Source organism: Haliaeetus albicilla, chromosome 18, assembly GCF_947461875.1.
Source record: "Haliaeetus albicilla chromosome 18, bHalAlb1.1, whole genome shotgun sequence".
Taxonomy (NCBI): domain Eukaryota; kingdom Metazoa; phylum Chordata; class Aves; order Accipitriformes; family Accipitridae; genus Haliaeetus; species Haliaeetus albicilla.
The window spans coordinates 23988020-24006650 of NC_091500.1; the positions used below are offsets into that span (position 1 = coordinate 23988020).

General features: G+C 35.3%; 1 protein-coding gene across 1 annotated transcript in view; it reads right to left on the reverse strand.

The window, feature by feature from the left end:
- CSMD1 (CUB and Sushi multiple domains 1) overlaps nucleotides 1-18631 on the reverse strand; it is a 1233014-nt gene that overhangs the window by 16584 nt on the left and 1197799 nt on the right. Inside the window, exons 58-65 of the mRNA XM_069805938.1 lie at nucleotides 16283-16459; nucleotides 15251-15430; nucleotides 13752-13925; nucleotides 12634-12807; nucleotides 10106-10179; nucleotides 6961-7072; nucleotides 5681-5860; nucleotides 3960-4004 (exon numbers count right to left, since the gene is read on the reverse strand). Coding sequence (XP_069662039.1) covers nucleotides 3960-4004; nucleotides 5681-5860; nucleotides 6961-7072; nucleotides 10106-10179; nucleotides 12634-12807; nucleotides 13752-13925; nucleotides 15251-15430; nucleotides 16283-16459 — 1116 coding nt within the window. The remainder of the gene's footprint in view (nucleotides 1-3959; nucleotides 4005-5680; nucleotides 5861-6960; nucleotides 7073-10105; nucleotides 10180-12633; nucleotides 12808-13751; nucleotides 13926-15250; nucleotides 15431-16282; nucleotides 16460-18631) is intronic.

Sequence of the window (18631 nt, forward strand, 5' to 3'; positions counted from 1 at the left end):
ATTCCCTTTGTTTCATGAATCTATTAAAGCAGCACTGTGTGTGATTTTCAACCTAATATCAATTGAATATTCAACTGAATTCCCTGAATTCCAGATACAGTTTAGCACAAGTTTTTTATCAGTCATTTTTAGATGCCACATCTTTTCTCCATACAATGTTACTGCACCTGTGAATAGTGATGTTGTCAGAGCAGGGAACTTTTTTGGTTTAAAATAAAGGTCTGTTTCTCAGAAACTGTGATTTGAATAATGTGAAATAAAAAAAACTATAAAATGAAGCATGAATTATAAGAAGAAATATATGTATTTGGGTCATTTATTTGACGTTATTGGTATTTTTCCTCTCTATATAAAAAAATAAATTATTTACAGGTCACTAAACGTTACATTCTAAATATTTGGCTAAATTTATGACAGAGTAGAAAAAGTCTCTCATTCAACAGTATCTGCAGTATTAACATCAATTAAAAAGGAAACACAGAAGAGAAAAAAATTCATTTATTTCTGCCCTACGCATTCCTGTATTTCTCCCATATACTCTGCTGTTACGAAATTTGGGGAAGACTTCCTTCAACCATGACAGTTAAGTTAAACAAACAGTTAAGTTGGCCAAAAGAGACCAACCCTCCTCCTGGCCAGGCAGCAACTAACGTTTCCTGGCAGCTTCTAACAAGCCAAAATAGACATTTTTCCACTTAGTTCTAAGCTTTTTCTAGCATTACAATTTGAGAAGTAAAGCTTTAAGAATCAAAATAAAGCTTAGTAAAAAGAACTGTTTAATCAATCACATGATGTCTTGACAAAATGACAGCCCTAGCAACTATTACAATTCACCCTTACTATCCATGACCACTACAAATGATACATGCTAAATAGCTAAAGACTGATATTAGAAGTGTTTCACACTCTTCTAACTAAACTTTTAAAATAAATTATTGATTTTTTACATTTTATCAAACTCTGGGCACCTGTAAAGGCAGTTGTCTATATTGAAGGAAATTTATCAGTATCCTGTGTATCCATTTTGAATAAATTCCATGGGTATTTCCTCCTCCACCTAATCACTGATTGCAAAAATTAATCAAAAGGAATCCAGGTCAACAATACCATATATATTTCCAACAAAACATACTGACAGGCAGTGCATCTGAAAATCTGATGACTGATTAGCTTTTGACTGTCTCTTAATCATTATTACACTTCCTAGTATGCATTTCATAAGGAGAAACAAGAATAACTTCTTCAGTGCCTTTTGCCTTCAAATTGTGCAAAAGCCACAAGCAAATGTTCAAGCTCAGTGTGACATGATTGGAAAACATCATTAGTATGTTGTCTGTACCATCACTGGATTCCAAGCGAGTGGAGACCCACTATATGGTTTTGAGTACAACAGCTTCAAATAATCTTAAGTAAGTGCTCCATTTTCAAAGCAAAACTCAGTGCAGGACTGGGGCTTTACACAAAGTAACCTCAACTTAATACTAAAAATCTGAAGCATTAAATTTCAATTCATATCTCACAGTCCTTAGAATTCATATATTTTCTGCAAATATATGAATTCTGTAAAATGTCTTTCAGACTCCATTTCCTACATAGTTCTCATTGCTTTGCTACAGTAGTCACATACAGTAAATTTGAAATCTGGCATTTTAAAAATAAGTTATTTTTAGTTGTCTTTGCTTTTAATTAAAATTGTGTGTCTGAAGTTATTCTCATGAAGGTGAATATCTAGTATGACTGGTATGAACCTGACAGGTACTATGTAAGACTTTTATAAAGGAGCAGACACCATACTTCTTTTGTCACATTCAACATCTTCAATATCTAGTTTCTCTAACCACTCTAACTGTCAGTAATAGCTGTTAATCTTTGTGAAATAGTACCATTGACTCGGTATTTACAGAATTTGCACTTGCTGCAGATGGACAGAATCAGTACGGGAAGAAAATATCTTTCTGCTTCCCCAGCCATGTTTTTGTAAAAGGTTAAAATGCAAGTGCTGCAGTCCCACGGTTGCTGCTGAGGAATCGGAGCAGCTCTGACCCAATTCTGCCAAGCCCTTGCAATGTTCCTGCCCTTCCCATACACTGTGGGCAAATGCAGAATGAGAAAAATGAACTGGGTATTATTACACTAATACTGCACCAACTGCAGATTCTCCTCAGAATGTGACAAATAGGGAACTCCATGGCTACTCATTAAAACAGCTTCCTAACTACTTTTGCAAAGACTTTACAAAGCAGTGAGAACCATGGGAACCAAACAGAGTATTGTAGTTCTTAAACTTCACGTGGGTATTGTGAGAATTCTTTAGCTGCAACTTATACTCAATTACAATTTACAGTACTGTAAAAATGATATTTATTATTGCTTATGAAAACATTAACTGGCAAAAAAAGGCAATTTAATAAACAATAATAAGCATAATATGTATTCAGATATCCAAAGGTGGGAAATCAGACCATGAACCTATTCTGCTACAAAACCTCTAGTTTAGCAATATTAGCTTCATTCCATTTAAAATACAGATAGCAGCAAATGGAATTTTACCAAAAGCCAAGATAACAAATTAAAGAAAATGCTCCAATACACAGTGTTCTATACTAAAGAGGTTTCACAATATTAAAAGACATAATAATTGCGCAGACTTGGTTTTTAAAAACAGCTTAAAGGTTTTCCTTGTTAATTACTGTCATTTTTTACACCGTTTCAGTTCTCTGCTTACTGTTATTGGCATTTTCAATCATAACATTTCATTTTTTAAAAAATGCCTTTCAAATAGTACTTACTGATCAAAACTAGTTATAATGGACATGATATGGTGTGAATTGATACTGATGCTCTGCATAGTGAATATATTTAGAAACTTGGTCTATATTTTAATTTGGCATTGAAACTTCAAAACCTGTGTGGTAGGAGATTAATGCATACCTTAGGTGCTCAGTGAGGTGAATCCTCCAATAAATTAAGACTGTATATTAATTATAATGAATGCACATTTTATCCTGCTTTATTGTGAGCCTGTAGAAGTAATGCATTTGAGAACTCATTTATGGTTTCACCTGACCCTCTCACTAATAAACTCACCAGGAAGGTTAATTATTAGCAGAAATACCTTTTTATCCCATCTACTCTACAGAGTCCTTCTGTGAACTGCCATGAGTGTGAACCATTAATCTTATTTTCCCTGCAGCTTGCTAAAATTCAGAATGTATAGTTGCAAGCTCATTTATTTGGTGCAAACTCTGCTAATTGTTAAGTAAGTCAGTAAAAAAAAAATCAGGCCTTTCATTGTCTGAAAATGATTAAACCTAAGAAGATCCACATCAAGGATTTTTCAGATGTATTTGTCTATTTTGTCACTGGCAGGAGGAAATGGTTAACTGCACACATGTCCATCAGGAGGCACAGAAAAGCGGCAGTAGTGTTTGCCCGCTGCTGGTGGTCCACACAGATTAGGAAACCCTATCTTAGAGTACCTTGAGAGTTTCCATGAAATGGAGGCCATCAGAATTTCCAAAACTGTTTTTTGGGTGGGCTTTTTTGTGGTTTCTTACAACACTTGCGAAGTAAAGGGCAGAACTTTGACTGAACCCACTCCCTGCTATTACAGTCTACACTCATTATAAGGCTCTCTGTTATAGCAATCTCTCTGATATAAAACTATATCAAATCTGAGTTGTGTCTATATATGCTTTATTTTTTTGGCTTGACAGGGGGTTTTGTGCAACTCAGAAAATTGGTACTTTAGAAATTAAAAAAAAATTATCTGGGAAAGAATTTCATAGAATAGGTTTTACATGGCAGCTGTTATTATGAAACACCTCAACATTTATATTCCTTTGAAATGAGTAATGAATACTTAAATTAAATATTGGAAATATTTTTATTATCCATAACAAACTAGGGTGTAAATCAATTTAATTTATTTAGATCTAAAACTCTTCTTGTATACAAACCTGGAGTTTTAGTTATTGTTTCATTAACTTCTCTCACTCCTTTACCTACAAGTAAAAAGACAAATTATCATTTTCATGAACATATTTGGTTTGTGGTTTTTTTTTAAATAGAATGTTAAAACAATGCCTGAGGGATGCAATCATCTCTTATCCAATAGAGCCATATTTAAAACAGAAATAACTGGTCTTGAATACTTTACATGTTCAAACCTATACACTTACACAAAACTTCCAGAAAATAATAAAATAATTTAGGTAAACAACATTTTTACTGTGGAAAGTTGTCTGGCTAGCCAAGTATTTCATACATTTAGGCCTCAAATTTTTATATCAGTCCCAGTGCTATAAAAGAGAGCCTTATAGAGGGGACAAATACTGTATCTAATTATGAATAATAGTATATTAAATATAGTAAAAATTGTGTTAATAAAGATTGACACGTTTATGACACAAACCAGTAAAAGCCAGATAGCTGGATTAAGATGACAGGATCAGATATCATGGGAAAGGATTGCAACCGGTGCCATTTGCTGTGTTTCTGGTACACTCAGTAGTTATGTCCATTGACCCTGGCCTCATATTATTACCTACTTTAAAAAGGTTAGTGTCCTGCAGGAAGATTTTGTCTTGCATGGATTTTTTTTCCTTTAGGACCAGAAATTCACTGATTAGATGGGTCAAGTGCTAAGAAAGCACAAAAAGTGTGAGGCACTCAAAGAGAATTATACCTAGAGACTGTAAGCCAATAAAAGAAAAAATTCTTGCTTATAGAAAACTTTTCTGTATTTATTTTGATTTTTTTTTAAAGAAAATCAGCAAAAACATAGAAGATCATTTATCTCAAATTATTAATTATATAGTACCTGTGAAAAATCACCCTTTAAGGAACTAGAATAAGAAGATAAACGTTTATGTGTAGAACCTATGTCTTGACAACGTTGAAACAAAGAAGTCTACCTATACATTAATGAAAAATCAAATATCGTTCAAACATTAAATCTATTTAGCATTTTTGACATATTAAAATTAAAAATCATGTTGCAAACATCTTTCCCATGGCATCTGACTATTTTTCCTTTATTTGTATTCTAAATATAATTTTATTTTTCTGACTCAGGAATTTATAGCCATGTTTATTTGCAAGTGAAGAGCAAAATTAGTCCTCAGAACTATATACTTAGAGTTACTCTAGCAAAACTATATGAAATTTACATGGATATAAATAAAAGTGGAATCTGGTACAAAGTTGTATTTATTTTTTTATTTTATTGTTCATTTTTATTTTAGAAGATTTTCTTAGACAAAAAGCATACCTGAATTAAACTAAAAGCCAAGCTATGAAATATCTTTTTTTGTTCCTAATAGAAAATCATACGTTAAACACTGAACACATTGAAATACTCTTTAAAACTGTGATATAATGATAAATACAGTTAAATGTAATACTTATATTGTTTAGGTTTTGTTTGCTGTTGTTAGGGGTAAACTTATATATGTGTGCCTGTGCATTTTCACACACATATCCCCACATTTTCCTCCATGAGTTCTAGATGCTATGGTCACTTTGATTTCTTTACTGTTTCTTTCATAAAGTAAAAGCTGTTGTGTCACATGCGTCTTTAAATAGTAAGCGGAAAAATCCTACTATATAAAATAAAAACGTCAGGGAAAATGAAATCCAACCAAGTAGGACCCAACATATCACTTGAGTAATGACTTACTTTTACAAATAGGTGATTTTCCTGTCCATTTCATATCTGGTTTACATGTCCGATGCTCTGATCCACCAGCAAGAAAAAATCCTGGCTGACAGGTATACACCAAAGTATACCCTAAAGTAGGAAGATCTATTGCTTTCACATCTACATGTGCCGGAGTCTCTGGCTGCCTGCAAGCATGAGCTGCAAAGGGTTTTTTACAGTTAGAATAAGTGATGGTAAACAGTTTCCATAGGATTAGAGTATGTAATTTGAAATAAATGCATGCCAACTTATTCCCTTTCATTATGTAAACTTTGTACATGTTTCAGAAACATCAAGTAGATATTACTTGTAAAAGTAACACTCTGAGTGTATAGTTTCATTATTGTGGGAAGATGAAAATGATACTATCACATATTTTTAAACAATAAACCAAAATTAAATCATGATAGCAAACAGAAAAGAGTTAAAATGAAGGGAAGCACATGCCATTGTACATGGTGCAATGATTGGTCCTGTGAATTATTGTACTGTCACAGCTTCAAGAATTGCTTCTACTCAATGTTTTGAAAATTACAGAGTGGTTATTGTGCTAAATAAATTAATTATAAATTTCAGTTGAAATAAAGGCTGCATAGGAAGGGTTTGTCATAGTACATTGATTATAGCAGATATGGTTGCTCAGTATGCTTCTTTCTCTGTGCTCCATGGTGTTCATTTGTAACAACCCAAAGATAATTTGAAATAGGATAAGAATGTAAGGTCATGCTAATGAATTATTTTTAGCTTAGATCACTGTATTTTAATACAATAGTTATTTGATGTCCTCCAATCCATACAGAGCTATAAATACAATAATCATTTGCATACCCTTGCATAGCCCAGGAAAGCTGAATTTTGCTGAGTCCTAGTTTATGATTCACAAAATACTAGCCAACAAAATAGCCCCATGCACATTTCAGGACACTTTCTGTTCTCTATTAATCCAACACACACAAAAAACCTAGATTAATTTTAAGCAGCTAATGCAGTGGGTTAATGAGCACACATTTTTCTGAGTAAACTGATAGGATTATTGTGAACTTCATGAAAAAAAAATCTGAAAATCTTACTTCAAATTAATATCCCAAATACATCTTTGGTCTTAGAATAGGAAACAAAAAACCATTTAAAAATACTGTTTTAAATAAAGCTTACTTTCTTGCAGCATAACATTTACTATGAATTTCCACATGCATCACTTTGTAACTCTTTTAAAATTGCACAATATTCTAACTCATTAGATAAGAAACCAGACTTACGAATGCATTCAGACTGTATGCCACTCCAAGTTAAGTTGGCAAGACAAGAGCGGGTGGTAGATCCTTGAATATGATAACCTTTTCTGCATCTGAAAAAGACTGTGCTCCCAACCTAAGAATCAAAACAGAATATTAGATAAAAGAGGTATCCATCACATGTAGTCAGATATCAAGACAGTGATAAGCTCCTAGAGAGATATTTTCAAAAATAAAAATGTCCTCTTTTTACAGTGTCTAGAGTTAAACTTTTTTTTTAATGTGATGAAAAGTTGAACAACTGATCTTTAGCAACCTTACTTGAAAGCAGTAAGTGGAAAAATATTGACAAGGCTGTGCACATGGAAAAGAACAACACTCATACATTTCAGCTTATTAGTTTGTCAGTGTGACAGAAGCAAACTAAATGACTGAGATGTCTCTCTTCCCTGTACATCATTGCATATATTTCGATAGAACTTGACCATAAAATCTGTTTCAAAGGTTTCTCATTGTGCCACTTGACTAAAAACGTTTAAGAGGAAAAAGGTAAAAGAGAAAACTATGAAGAACTGTTCCGTCTATAAAAAAATGCACTAGAGAAAACTCCAGGCCACAATTTCTTACACTGCATTTGTTACTCTAAACTACCTAAGTTTTACTTGAGATGTTCAACTAGCAGAATGATGTTATGGAAAGCCTTCCTATGGTCAACTGTGATATGACCTTTCTCAGAAGAAAATTGTCTTTAGACTTCCGCTGAGAATAGAAAAGCATGAAAACTGGATACAAGATTGCGTGTGGTGAAGAATTTTCATAACATATGAGAGAGAGATTATGTGGAAAGTTCTAGTAAAATGGACTTATTGATGGTAATGACAAAAGTAACCAGAAAACAACTCCAGGCCAAGATATTTAAGGATGCGGGGCTGACCAGTTAAGCATTGCTTTCATTTTGGATAAAACATCTTGGCAATAAATATGATCAGATTAAATTAAAAAAAAAACAACAAACAAACACAAAAATTAATATTATTTGAAATTGTATGACTTATTAATAAAGTAACATTACATGGACAAGTGCAAGTAAGTTGCAAATGAGTAGTGATCGATGCATATTAATAAAATATCTTGCAGGTATATAAATGCAGATAGCTCTACACTGCAGATGTCATAGAAGGACTTCAACAGACATTAAAAATGGGCAGTTATCTTCAAAAGTGGCTACCTGTTAACTGTATACTCAGTTACATAAAAACAGATTATCATGACAGATGTTCAGCAAATGCAACACCAGTTCTTCCTGAAGTGGCTTGGGAAATTCACTGGTATTTTTAAAGGTCAGTTTACTGATACGGCTTTGTAGACTTATCTCTTTATAACTATTTTTAAACATATTAATCTCTCTATCTTGCCAAGGACACACAGCATGTCCGTAGTATAGACTAGAACAGAGTGTGGCTGGTCTTGACTCTAAGTCATCTTGCTTCTTGTGAAATTGCCAATTCTGGTATCAGTAAGTAATGATGAGCTGCAAATCTTTCCTCACTGATCCAAAAGACCAAGCAAAAAAAATAATGTCTACGTTCAAGGTAGTTACAGAGTTATGTTTCTTTCTCATTTTACAGGTAAAAGTAGAAATAAAAGCAGTGCACTCTGTATAATCCTTGGCTGAAAAACGTTGGAGGCATTTGTAACAGTCACAGTCCAGTGAAGCACAAAAGGCACAAAAAAAATCTTTAAAGGTCTGCTGCCTGCCACCACACCTTTCTGTAATGAGGAAAGACTGTTAAAAGCTGGTTTATAGAACCTTGGCCAAATCATACAAACAGGAACCTTCGCTAATCACATATGCTAAAAAAAACCATCTACTTCACAAGTAATTGGAGAGAAGTCTACATCTTGCTGTACCAGATAGTGACCTGAGAGTGAAAGCACATAGTTGAGAAAGACTAAATACAGAACAGATGAAGACCTACTATTGCCTCTAGAGGTGAATGAGAAGAGAAAATTAGCCTTCATGTCTGACAGACATTAGAACAGTGAATTGGCCAGTAGAATTCTGGTATTAAAGATAACATGTGAGGCATATAAAAGCAGGAGAGAAAAAAAAGACACCCCCCCCAATCAAATTAGGCGCAAAGGTTAGAGTTGTTTTTGAAGTGACGATGGGGACAGGTAAAGGGTCAAGATGAGACAACAGACAGAAAGCAACTGCACCTATTACTAGAAGAAGAAGGACCTTAGGGGCGAGGCCACAAGACGTGGCTAGGGGAGAAGTGCCTTGGCATCTGCGAGCTGGGCAGGAGCAGAAGGGGAAGAAAAGAGCTGAGAGCCCCAGCAATGACAGCAGCATTGCAGGAGACAGGGGGTACCAATAACCAGAGGAACTTCCAGAAAGGATTTTTTGAAAAACAGCTCTACTAATTTGGTTGTAATACCATGTGGCACACTGCCCTAGGTTCAGAAATAAGCATGAAACCCAAACAGAACATATTTTAGATTCCAATCACAAATATTTATACCTGAAGAATCTATCCACATGAGGTTAATCAATCTATATAATGACTGTGGATTGGTCATTGTTGTACCTACTTCTATTTCCTTGGTCACTTTTCTGACTGTCACTTGGTAAACTAATAACCTGTAAGGAATTTGGAAATTATAGAAAGGACATTCATCACAGAGAACCTGGATCCGACACATAGAATAATTTTATCTTCTCTGACTGAATAAAATGTAACATGAATTGCTAATGTAGTAAAGCTACTTGCTGACTTTTTTGTCAAGGACTACATAGCCTTTGGATCAGACAGGTCTTTGGTTGTTAGGTATTTACTGACTATTCATCAATGTATGAAAGAATTATGATCATAAAGCAAAGTAATTATATCATGTCATATCATATTAGGTAATCAATTTATAAATAGTCTTCCCTACCGAAGTCTCCTAAAGGATTGAACACATGATATATTGCAAGGTTAGAAGTTCTTTCTTTAAGCTGCATGTTAAAAAGAAACCTCAGAATGAAGCATGAGTTTTTATTAAAAAGGAGTGGAAATTTCCCAAGGTTTACATCAGACATTTAAGCCTACAGATAATTTAATATCTTTGTGATTATTAAATGCATCTTCATTTTAGAAAGGTAATAAATAGAAGAAAGAATTACCTCATAACCTCTAGAACTGTTTTGTATTCCAAAATGCGGAGTACCAGGGTCTGTACATGTATTGTGAGCTGGATCTAATGTAAAATGTGAAACACGACAGATATTATTATGGTATGGAAAGAATACTCTAAAACTATTTGCAAAGATTAAGTCACTTCATCAATGTCTAGTGATGACAAGAATTGACTTTTTAATGAAATGTGTGTATTTCTATATATTACATTTGCATTTCCAATTAAATTTCCAAGATAGATCACAGTACTTCAGTATATTCCCACTATTTAAGGGTATTTTTTGCAGGTATCTTTGGCAGTGTAGACTTTAGAGTTAGGATTGCATTAATTTTTGCTGAGGTTATCCTTTTAAACCCTTTTGAATACATAGTATATCCCACTACTCACAATGCATATAGGAACCTATAGGGAAATCTTTTTCTTCTCTTCTTTCCCAGTGAATAGCTTAATGGTTAAGTTAGATTTCTAAAATACCCCCCCAAAAAAACCCAAAAAACAGAAAACAAACCCAAACACAAAGGCAACCTGCTTTCTTATAGCAAGTAAAATACTTGATTTTTTTGATAGAATTTTTTCTATGTTACCAGCAAACAAAAGTTTCAAATGGCCTACTACCTCAGTTGTTGCTGGTGAATGAAAAGACAGTCCCCTCACAAAAAACAAAGTATAACTGTTTATCTGATGATCAGTTTCATGAGTGTCATTTAAAGCAGCCTGAAACTCTTTTTGATTCAGCAATGTCCACTTCACATTCTGATGGTGTACTTGCTTTGGGGTTGCCCAGTCACATCCACCAGGTAGACAGCACAGGACTTGATCTGATGGATCTTTCTGTACTATGTGATTCGCTCTTGGCAACCAAGTCTGCTCTTGTGCTGACATTGCATTACAAAAAACGCAACTTGGGACTATATTTCATCTGTAACCACTTCTAGTTTTCTGTACAGGGAAAATTGAACTTATCACGTACAATAATGTGATATGTTATATCACTCTTGGTCAACTTCCATTTTCAATGTTGACCATCAGTAGAGCGTAACAATTCAACTGGACTGATATTTACCAAAGGCTTCAAAAGTTAGGTGGAGCTTGACCTAATGTGCAAGACTAAAAACCAAACACACTCTTGACCTTGAGCTGCTTGAACAGCTAAAGCACTTTTTACAAATTATCATCAGCTGGAATGCCATTGCTAATAGTAGACACATGGAGCTGAATTGACTTTTTAAGGTATGTCCCTTCTGAAGAAACAGTAGGGCAAAAAGGAAGAATTCTCAAAAGTATTTTAAGGAAATTATCAATATCTAGAAATAGAAAAGTTTGCTATCATTTGCCATCCTATGGTACTTCTAGGCATAATTCTAGATTTTGTTCACTGATCTTAATTTTCAAATTGCTTAACAATTCTATCTGTAAATATTTTAGATGGTCTAACATTTTCCTTTTACAATAACATAAAAACTATGATCTAAAAGAAAAGCTTATGCATTTGATGCAGTATTTTCCAAGGACTTCTATATTACGCTATATAAAATATAAATAGAAATGTCATTGTGGCATTTTCAAATTTGATTTTTCACAATAGACCTAAGATTTAACTTTTGTAAACCTTCTTGCCTCTATTACAAAACACGGACGTAAGATGGATTGCCCAGTTCATAAAAACTATGGACAGAAGGAGTTTTGAATTCTTATCAAAGAATTGTATTGAGTGTTAATGTCTTAATTTACAAATACAGGCTGCTTTCAATAACCATGTTTGCCACCTTTTCCCAGAGTGCCCACCCCAGCTCTTCCACATAGCCAATGCCTAAGCCACAGCAAAATATATAAATGGGCTAGAGTCTATATCTGAATGTGTTTGTTTAGAAATATCAAAGAGGATTTTTCTGTTATAACACTGAAATAATTTTCTCTAGCAAGTCACCCCAAGTTGGACCAAATTCTGATGTCAGTGGGAGTTACAGGTGTCCAGTATTTCTCTCAGTTAGTGTGATAATGTATCAAGCTAAAAGCCTATCAGTTGCACATCAGTCAATGAGAAACTGATAGTACTTGGCAGTTCATCAGAATTTCAAAAGATCAGACCCAGCACACTTCATCCTTTTGAGCTGTACAAGCCACTTTCACGAAGTCCAAAAAGCTTTTTGATTCAGGACTGATTCTGACGAATGCCTTTAACTCTCCAGTGACAGAATTTGGTCTTTAATCTGCCAAAGTCTTCTGCATATCTAAAAGATTCTAAAAATAGATGGAACAAATTTATGCACTTGCACTTATTGACATTCTGCATTTCCAGCAGACAAGCAATCATGTAAATCTACAACTGGCTTCATTTGTGATTGTGTTTATCCTAAAATTTTTATACTCAAAATATAACCTTATTTATCTAGTTCTTTTTATATTACACAGACATTTTCTATATTTGGAAAGTTAATTGCTAGATTTATTATAGTGTAATAGTTTATCAAGAATATTCCCAGTAGAAACAGTGTAAGTAGTGGAAGTTATTACCAATGCATGTTGGCTGAATTCCACTCCAAGTACCGTCTGCTTGACAGAATCTTCTTGAAGATCCTATCAGAATAAAAGGGGGTCTGCACTGAAAGCTAACTTCAGATCTGTAGGTGAAACTTTTTCCGTTGAGGCGGCCTTCTGCTGGTGTACCAGGATCACCACAAAACACAGCTGATACATAAAAAAGGAAAGAAAAAAGTTACTGAAAACTGCACATGCTTCAACTGAATCATTCTACATTGTTTTATGCACAAGTCAGGCATACTGAATATGAGTGCAAATGCTATGTTCATTTATCTGTGTAGGATTGTAGCTCAGATAAATTCTTGACAGCAATTTAAAATTAATTGTCACTGTTATAGTTATTATAAGCATAAAAGTTAACCTGGAAAAATAGACCTTTTAATTGAGACACTTAAATGCTGATTAGATTTGGATGACAAAGTAATCTTAGAGTAGACAATGCTATATTGTAATGCTTCAAAATTTATCCAGTTTTCACATCAGTCACCCTCAGATGAGTAGGCAGGAAATTTTTGCCCTAATTAAGTAAAAGGAAAAATGTTTGTCAGAGTCCTGACAAGATTTGAAGCACTGAAAGAGATGGGTTGACAGATTTAGAATCAGCTGAAAAAACAAAACCAAACAAGATATGAGGGTATGTACTCGCCTTCAGGAAAGAAAAAAGAATTTAGAAAGGAGAGCAAGGCTATAAGCTTAAGTGTTAGGATCCTTGTTTTCACCTGTTAATGGAAATGGAAACAGGGAAGAAAAAAGGAAAAGTTTAAGCAAAAATTTTAATCATGCTTACCACAAGTCAAATTCAGAACATTCAGAAAGATCCTCAGTAAGGCAAATGGTGATGAGTCCAATTAGGTAATAAGAGATGGAGGTGACTCTTGGGGAAAGGAAGAAGGCTATGACCTTAAATGGGCACAACCATTCAATTTTATAACAAGGTATGCTTTTTCAAAGGAGAAGGGAGACTCCTGCAGCAGTCCATGTATTACCTGATCTAGCTGAGTTTTTTTTAAACAGTGAGAAAGTGACTGTAGCCCGAGACAACTCATTGTAGCTTTGGTGAAGCCCAACACAACTGTACCCTGAAAACTTACGCAAACATTGTGGGATGTCTCCCCGCCAAACTCCTCGACCCTCACAGGAGAGAATAGCTGTGTTAGATAGCTGATAGCCTTCTGCACAGCTGTAACTCACACTGGCACCCCAGCGATAATCAGATCCTTCCACTTTCCCATAGAGTACCGGTGGAGGGGGGCCACAGGTAATAGCTGTGTCACAAAAAGAAAAGTTATAATTTCAAGACTTTATAGGGTTTAGGAGAATGCAACAAAATATCGACTCATACTTTTGAAACCGAAAAAAAAAAAATATGTCATGCTGTTCAATTCCAACAAAGCATTCCTGTGTTGACAAAGCAGCCTGTAACAGACAGAAAACCAATTTAAATACAAAAATACCACCTCTAGGTTTAGGAAGTCCCTGAGCTTTAGCTTGCTGGAAGCCAGAAGAGTATGTAGCTTACCTAGTTCTGAATCTCTTCCCTACATATTCATTACTGATCATTGCTGGCAACAGGCTACTGAGCTAGGTAAAAGTTTTTAAGAAATATGATTTATTTCAATAAATATGTTTCTATGATTCTACGATCCTAAATATTTGCATTTTATGTTAAACTAATTTTGCAGCACTATTTAAAGCCCTTAATATGACTTTGTTCATTCCCCTGCTCATTTTCTAAGGCTTTCAGCACATAATGGATATTGACTTTACTGGTAATTAGTGGCTAAGACTTTAAAAATATTCTGGTATTTTCCAGCTTCTGAAAGAGTGCCCCAAACGATGAAATCTGGAATGACCATATTTACATTTACACATCAGTTCTTTCAACAAAGAGCACAACCGTAAAATCACTCAGTCAGTGATTTTCACAACAGAAAATGCAGTCGGTTGAATACATATGCCAAAATTTAATTAGTAGGCTAGACTTAGACATCACTTTAAAGCAGTGCTAGATGAGTTGGCAGTCTAGGCCTTTTAGAAGCAGAAGATACCCTAGGCTGTTAAATTTACTTCCTGAGCTGCTGTAGCAGTGCTAACAGTTTCCACCAGGCTGCCTTATTTGCCTTTCAGCCTCATCCCCGTTGTGACCTTTATGTTACCACTTGTAATTAGCTATTCGTAAAGGATCTTTTTGGCTATTTGTGATGACTACATTACTGCAACAAGGGATCTTTTCTAGAAAGCTTGGTTTGCAGGATCCCTTTACAGAATTTTGGCCATCTAATCCAAAAGGCCCCAAAAAGGAAAACAGGTACTTCATTCCTAGCATTTTAAATTGAGCACTCTAATAATTTTCATTGCAGACTGATCTGGTTCTACTGTAGTCATTAATGTCACTATTCTGACTGATATTATACCACAGCATATGTGCAAAAGAGATACAAATTTTACACAAATACTTATCTAAATATTTTAGTTTCATTTGCTTGTTAATTGTCCCAAATAAAGTTTTGACAATTTTTTGTAAACAAAGACAATGATTAGTGAATTTCACTTATATTATCAAAACAGTATTTGTAGTTCAGAAGCACACCTTTGCAAATTGGTTTACTCTGGTTCCAAGTGCTGTCTTTTATGCAACGCATGGTAGATGAACTGGCGGGCTCCATCAAGTATCCTGGATTGCACTGATAGCTGACTGTCTTATTAAAGGTAAAATCATTTCCAAACTGAATGCCATTTGCTAATGCACCTGGATCTCCACAGCTGATCACTAGTGAGGAAAAGAAAAAAAAGGATTTTATTTTTTTTTTTAATAAACATGTAATGAAACATTGAACTATGTACAGCTAATGTCCTTTTTTTGGTGTGCAAAACAAGAAGAATTTTTATTCATACATTTCACACAAATAAAAATGTTATCTCTGATTTTTGGCTAAAAAATCATATTTTGGGGGCATTGCAATAGTGTGGGCCAAATATTGTGTTCCTTAAATACATTAGCTTAGGCTGGTATGCTTTACTGCTACTGCAGACTGTTACATTAGTGGTAGTTTTGACAGGACTTTTCCTTCTTTCATACTGGGACCTTTGTCACATTATACCTATGTTGATGGTGCAATGTAATTCCAGTAGAGTTATGAAATTAGTCTTTTTTTTTTTTTGTATCACTGTACTGATGTCCTGTGGGTCTGGCCTTGTCAGTGAGGCCACTGGCCCTGCTGACATTGCAGCACCCTTCTGCTCCCTGCTTGCTTTCCCTGATGGAGTAGCTCAGTCTTGCTGCTCCCTGATTCTTGGTCCTTAGCAGAATGGTTATCAGTCAGATAAACTCTAGAGGAACCCCTATTCTTAGGAATAATGTTATATTTTCAATGTTGACATTCATGAGGTAAACAAATACAGAAAAATTACCTATGCATCCATCTTAAAAGATAGTCCTGGAAACATCTAGCATGTATTAAAAAGGCATGTACCTTTAGATACATAAAATATTAATGTATTACAAGACAGATAAATGAGGAAAAAAAATGTGTTATTTTATCTGACAAAATAATCATTTTCAGTAGGAAGGCTGGATAACTTACTACTTCAAAGCTTTAGAGGAAGAAAGTTTATTTCTGACCTGTGCAGTCTGGAGCCGTGCCAGTCCATGTCCCATTAGCAGTACAATGTCTAGTAGTTAGCCCTGAAGTTTTGTAACCTTCCCAGCAGGCATAAATGACTGAGCTGGAGAATAATATTCCATCAGTGTATATTATCATACCATTGGCTGGGGTGCCAGGGTTCCCACAAGATACAGCTGTGAAGAAAAGGTTAAAAAAAAATCAAAATTTCCATGATAGGTGACTGACTGGAAAAAAAAAAAAGTCGGTCAATAGCCCATGTTTTAAAAAAGCTATAGCAAGTTTTACTAAGAAAATGTTTAATAGGTGTATTCTTGATTTAATATCTTATTTCTGTTTGTTAATATGATCACTTTACTTGCATTTTTTTTGTTTGTTTTTTTCAATAGCTGAGTCAGATAGTTTGCACTGCTTGTTCCACTCCACCCAATACAGTCACTGGAGAGAAGAAAGCTCATTCAGGACTTTCTGACAGACCTGTGCCTGTTTTGCCTTTGGGCACATTTTTCTATTCTCTTCCTGTCTTCTGGTATCCCCTCTTTCAATTGTAAAAATGCATAAATAGTAAATTATGATCTTCCTGACCATTTCTTTTTTGAATCAAGAAAAGAACAGACATTCTGTTTTGGCCTCCACATCTTTTTGGCATCTGTAGCTACACATTAGGGCAATGATTATGTTTCAGCTTCGTACATCTGAGATTTGACAGTGGTTTATTTTGATTATATGTTGGGGTTTTGGGAGGGTTTAGTGTTGTGGGTTTTTTTTTTCCACTGGACCAGCCAATCATAAGAAGGATTTGTTTGTTTGTTTTGAATTTTTCCAACAAATTTCCTCTAAAGCATCTTTATTTGACCATTCTTGCAGAGAGGACACTGGCAAAAGTACGGTAACATTCCACTGTTGGACAGACACTACTCCTCTTCATAGGAATAAAATAAAACTACTTGGAGGTTAAGATATCAACAGGGTTAATCAAGAGTTGGTAAAGAAATGTGCATCTAAATCAAACCCTTTCTGTCAGTCTTCCATGGAGCATGAAGTGGTTTGTAAGACTAGGAGGAAACACTTCAACTGTCTCTTACACAACTTTCAAGAGCTGGCAACTCTTTCTACTCTTCCTACAGCACAATTAAGTGTGGTCTCTTGAGATGTGAAATGATTTAGTCTAATACTATGATATGACCAAATATAAGTATGATTAAACTTAATGGCTTGGAATATTGTGGTGTATTAGCCTTGGCTAACAGCCAAATGCCCACCCAGCTGCTCACTCACTGCCCCCTTCTCAGCAGGAGGGATGACAAAGCTTATGGGTTGAGATAATGAATTGCTTACCAATTACCACTGTGGACAAACCAGACTCAACTTGGGGACAATTCCTTTAATTCATTGTTAATTAAAATAGATTTGGATAAAACTAAGACAAACATTAAAACAAAACCTTTCCTCCCCTCTTTCCCAGGGTTAACTTCACTCCTTCACTTCAGGCTCCTCTACCTGCCCCACGAGTGGTGCGAGGGGACAGAGGATGGGGGGTTACAGTCACTACACAACAGTCTGTCTCTGCCGCTCCTTCCTCCTTAAAGAACTGGAGGAATTCCAATCTTAGTCATACCCTGAGCTGCATAAAAAGAAGCATGGTCAGCAGTCGAGAAAAGTGATTCTCCCCCTCTAATCCACTCTCAGAAGACCATGTCTGGACTACTGTGTTCAGCTCTGGGGCTCCCAGCACAAGAAAGGCAAGGATCAGTTATAGCAGATCCAGAGGAGGGTTACAACAACGATCAGAGGGCTGGAACACCACTCCTGTGAAGAAGGGCTGAGAGAATTGGAGTTGGTCAGCCTGGAGAAGAGAAGGCTCCAGGGAGACCTTATTGTAGCCTTTCAGTACTTAAAGGGGGCTTATTAGAAAGATGGAGACTTTTTACCAAGGCCTGTAGTGACAGATCAAGTGGTAACTGTTTTAAACTGAAAGCAGGTAGATTTAGATTGCTCATAATGAAGAAATTATTTACTGTACGGGTGGTAAGGCACTGGAACAGGTTGCCCAGAGAGGTTGTGGATGCCCCATCCCTGGAAGTGTTCAAGGCCAGGTTGGATGGGGCTTTGAGCAACCTGGTCTAGTGGAAGGTGTCCCTGCCCATGGCAGGCGGGTTGGACTAGATTATCTTTAAAGGTCCCTTCCAACCCAAATCATTGCATGATGCTATGATAATAGTAATAAAACAAATTAAAGCCCATGTGCAGATCCTGGTCAACATACAACACTGAGCTGCATCAGGAAAGCTTGGATGCACTCATTAAGGCTAAATGTACTTATGGAATTTATGCGAAGACAAGAAGTC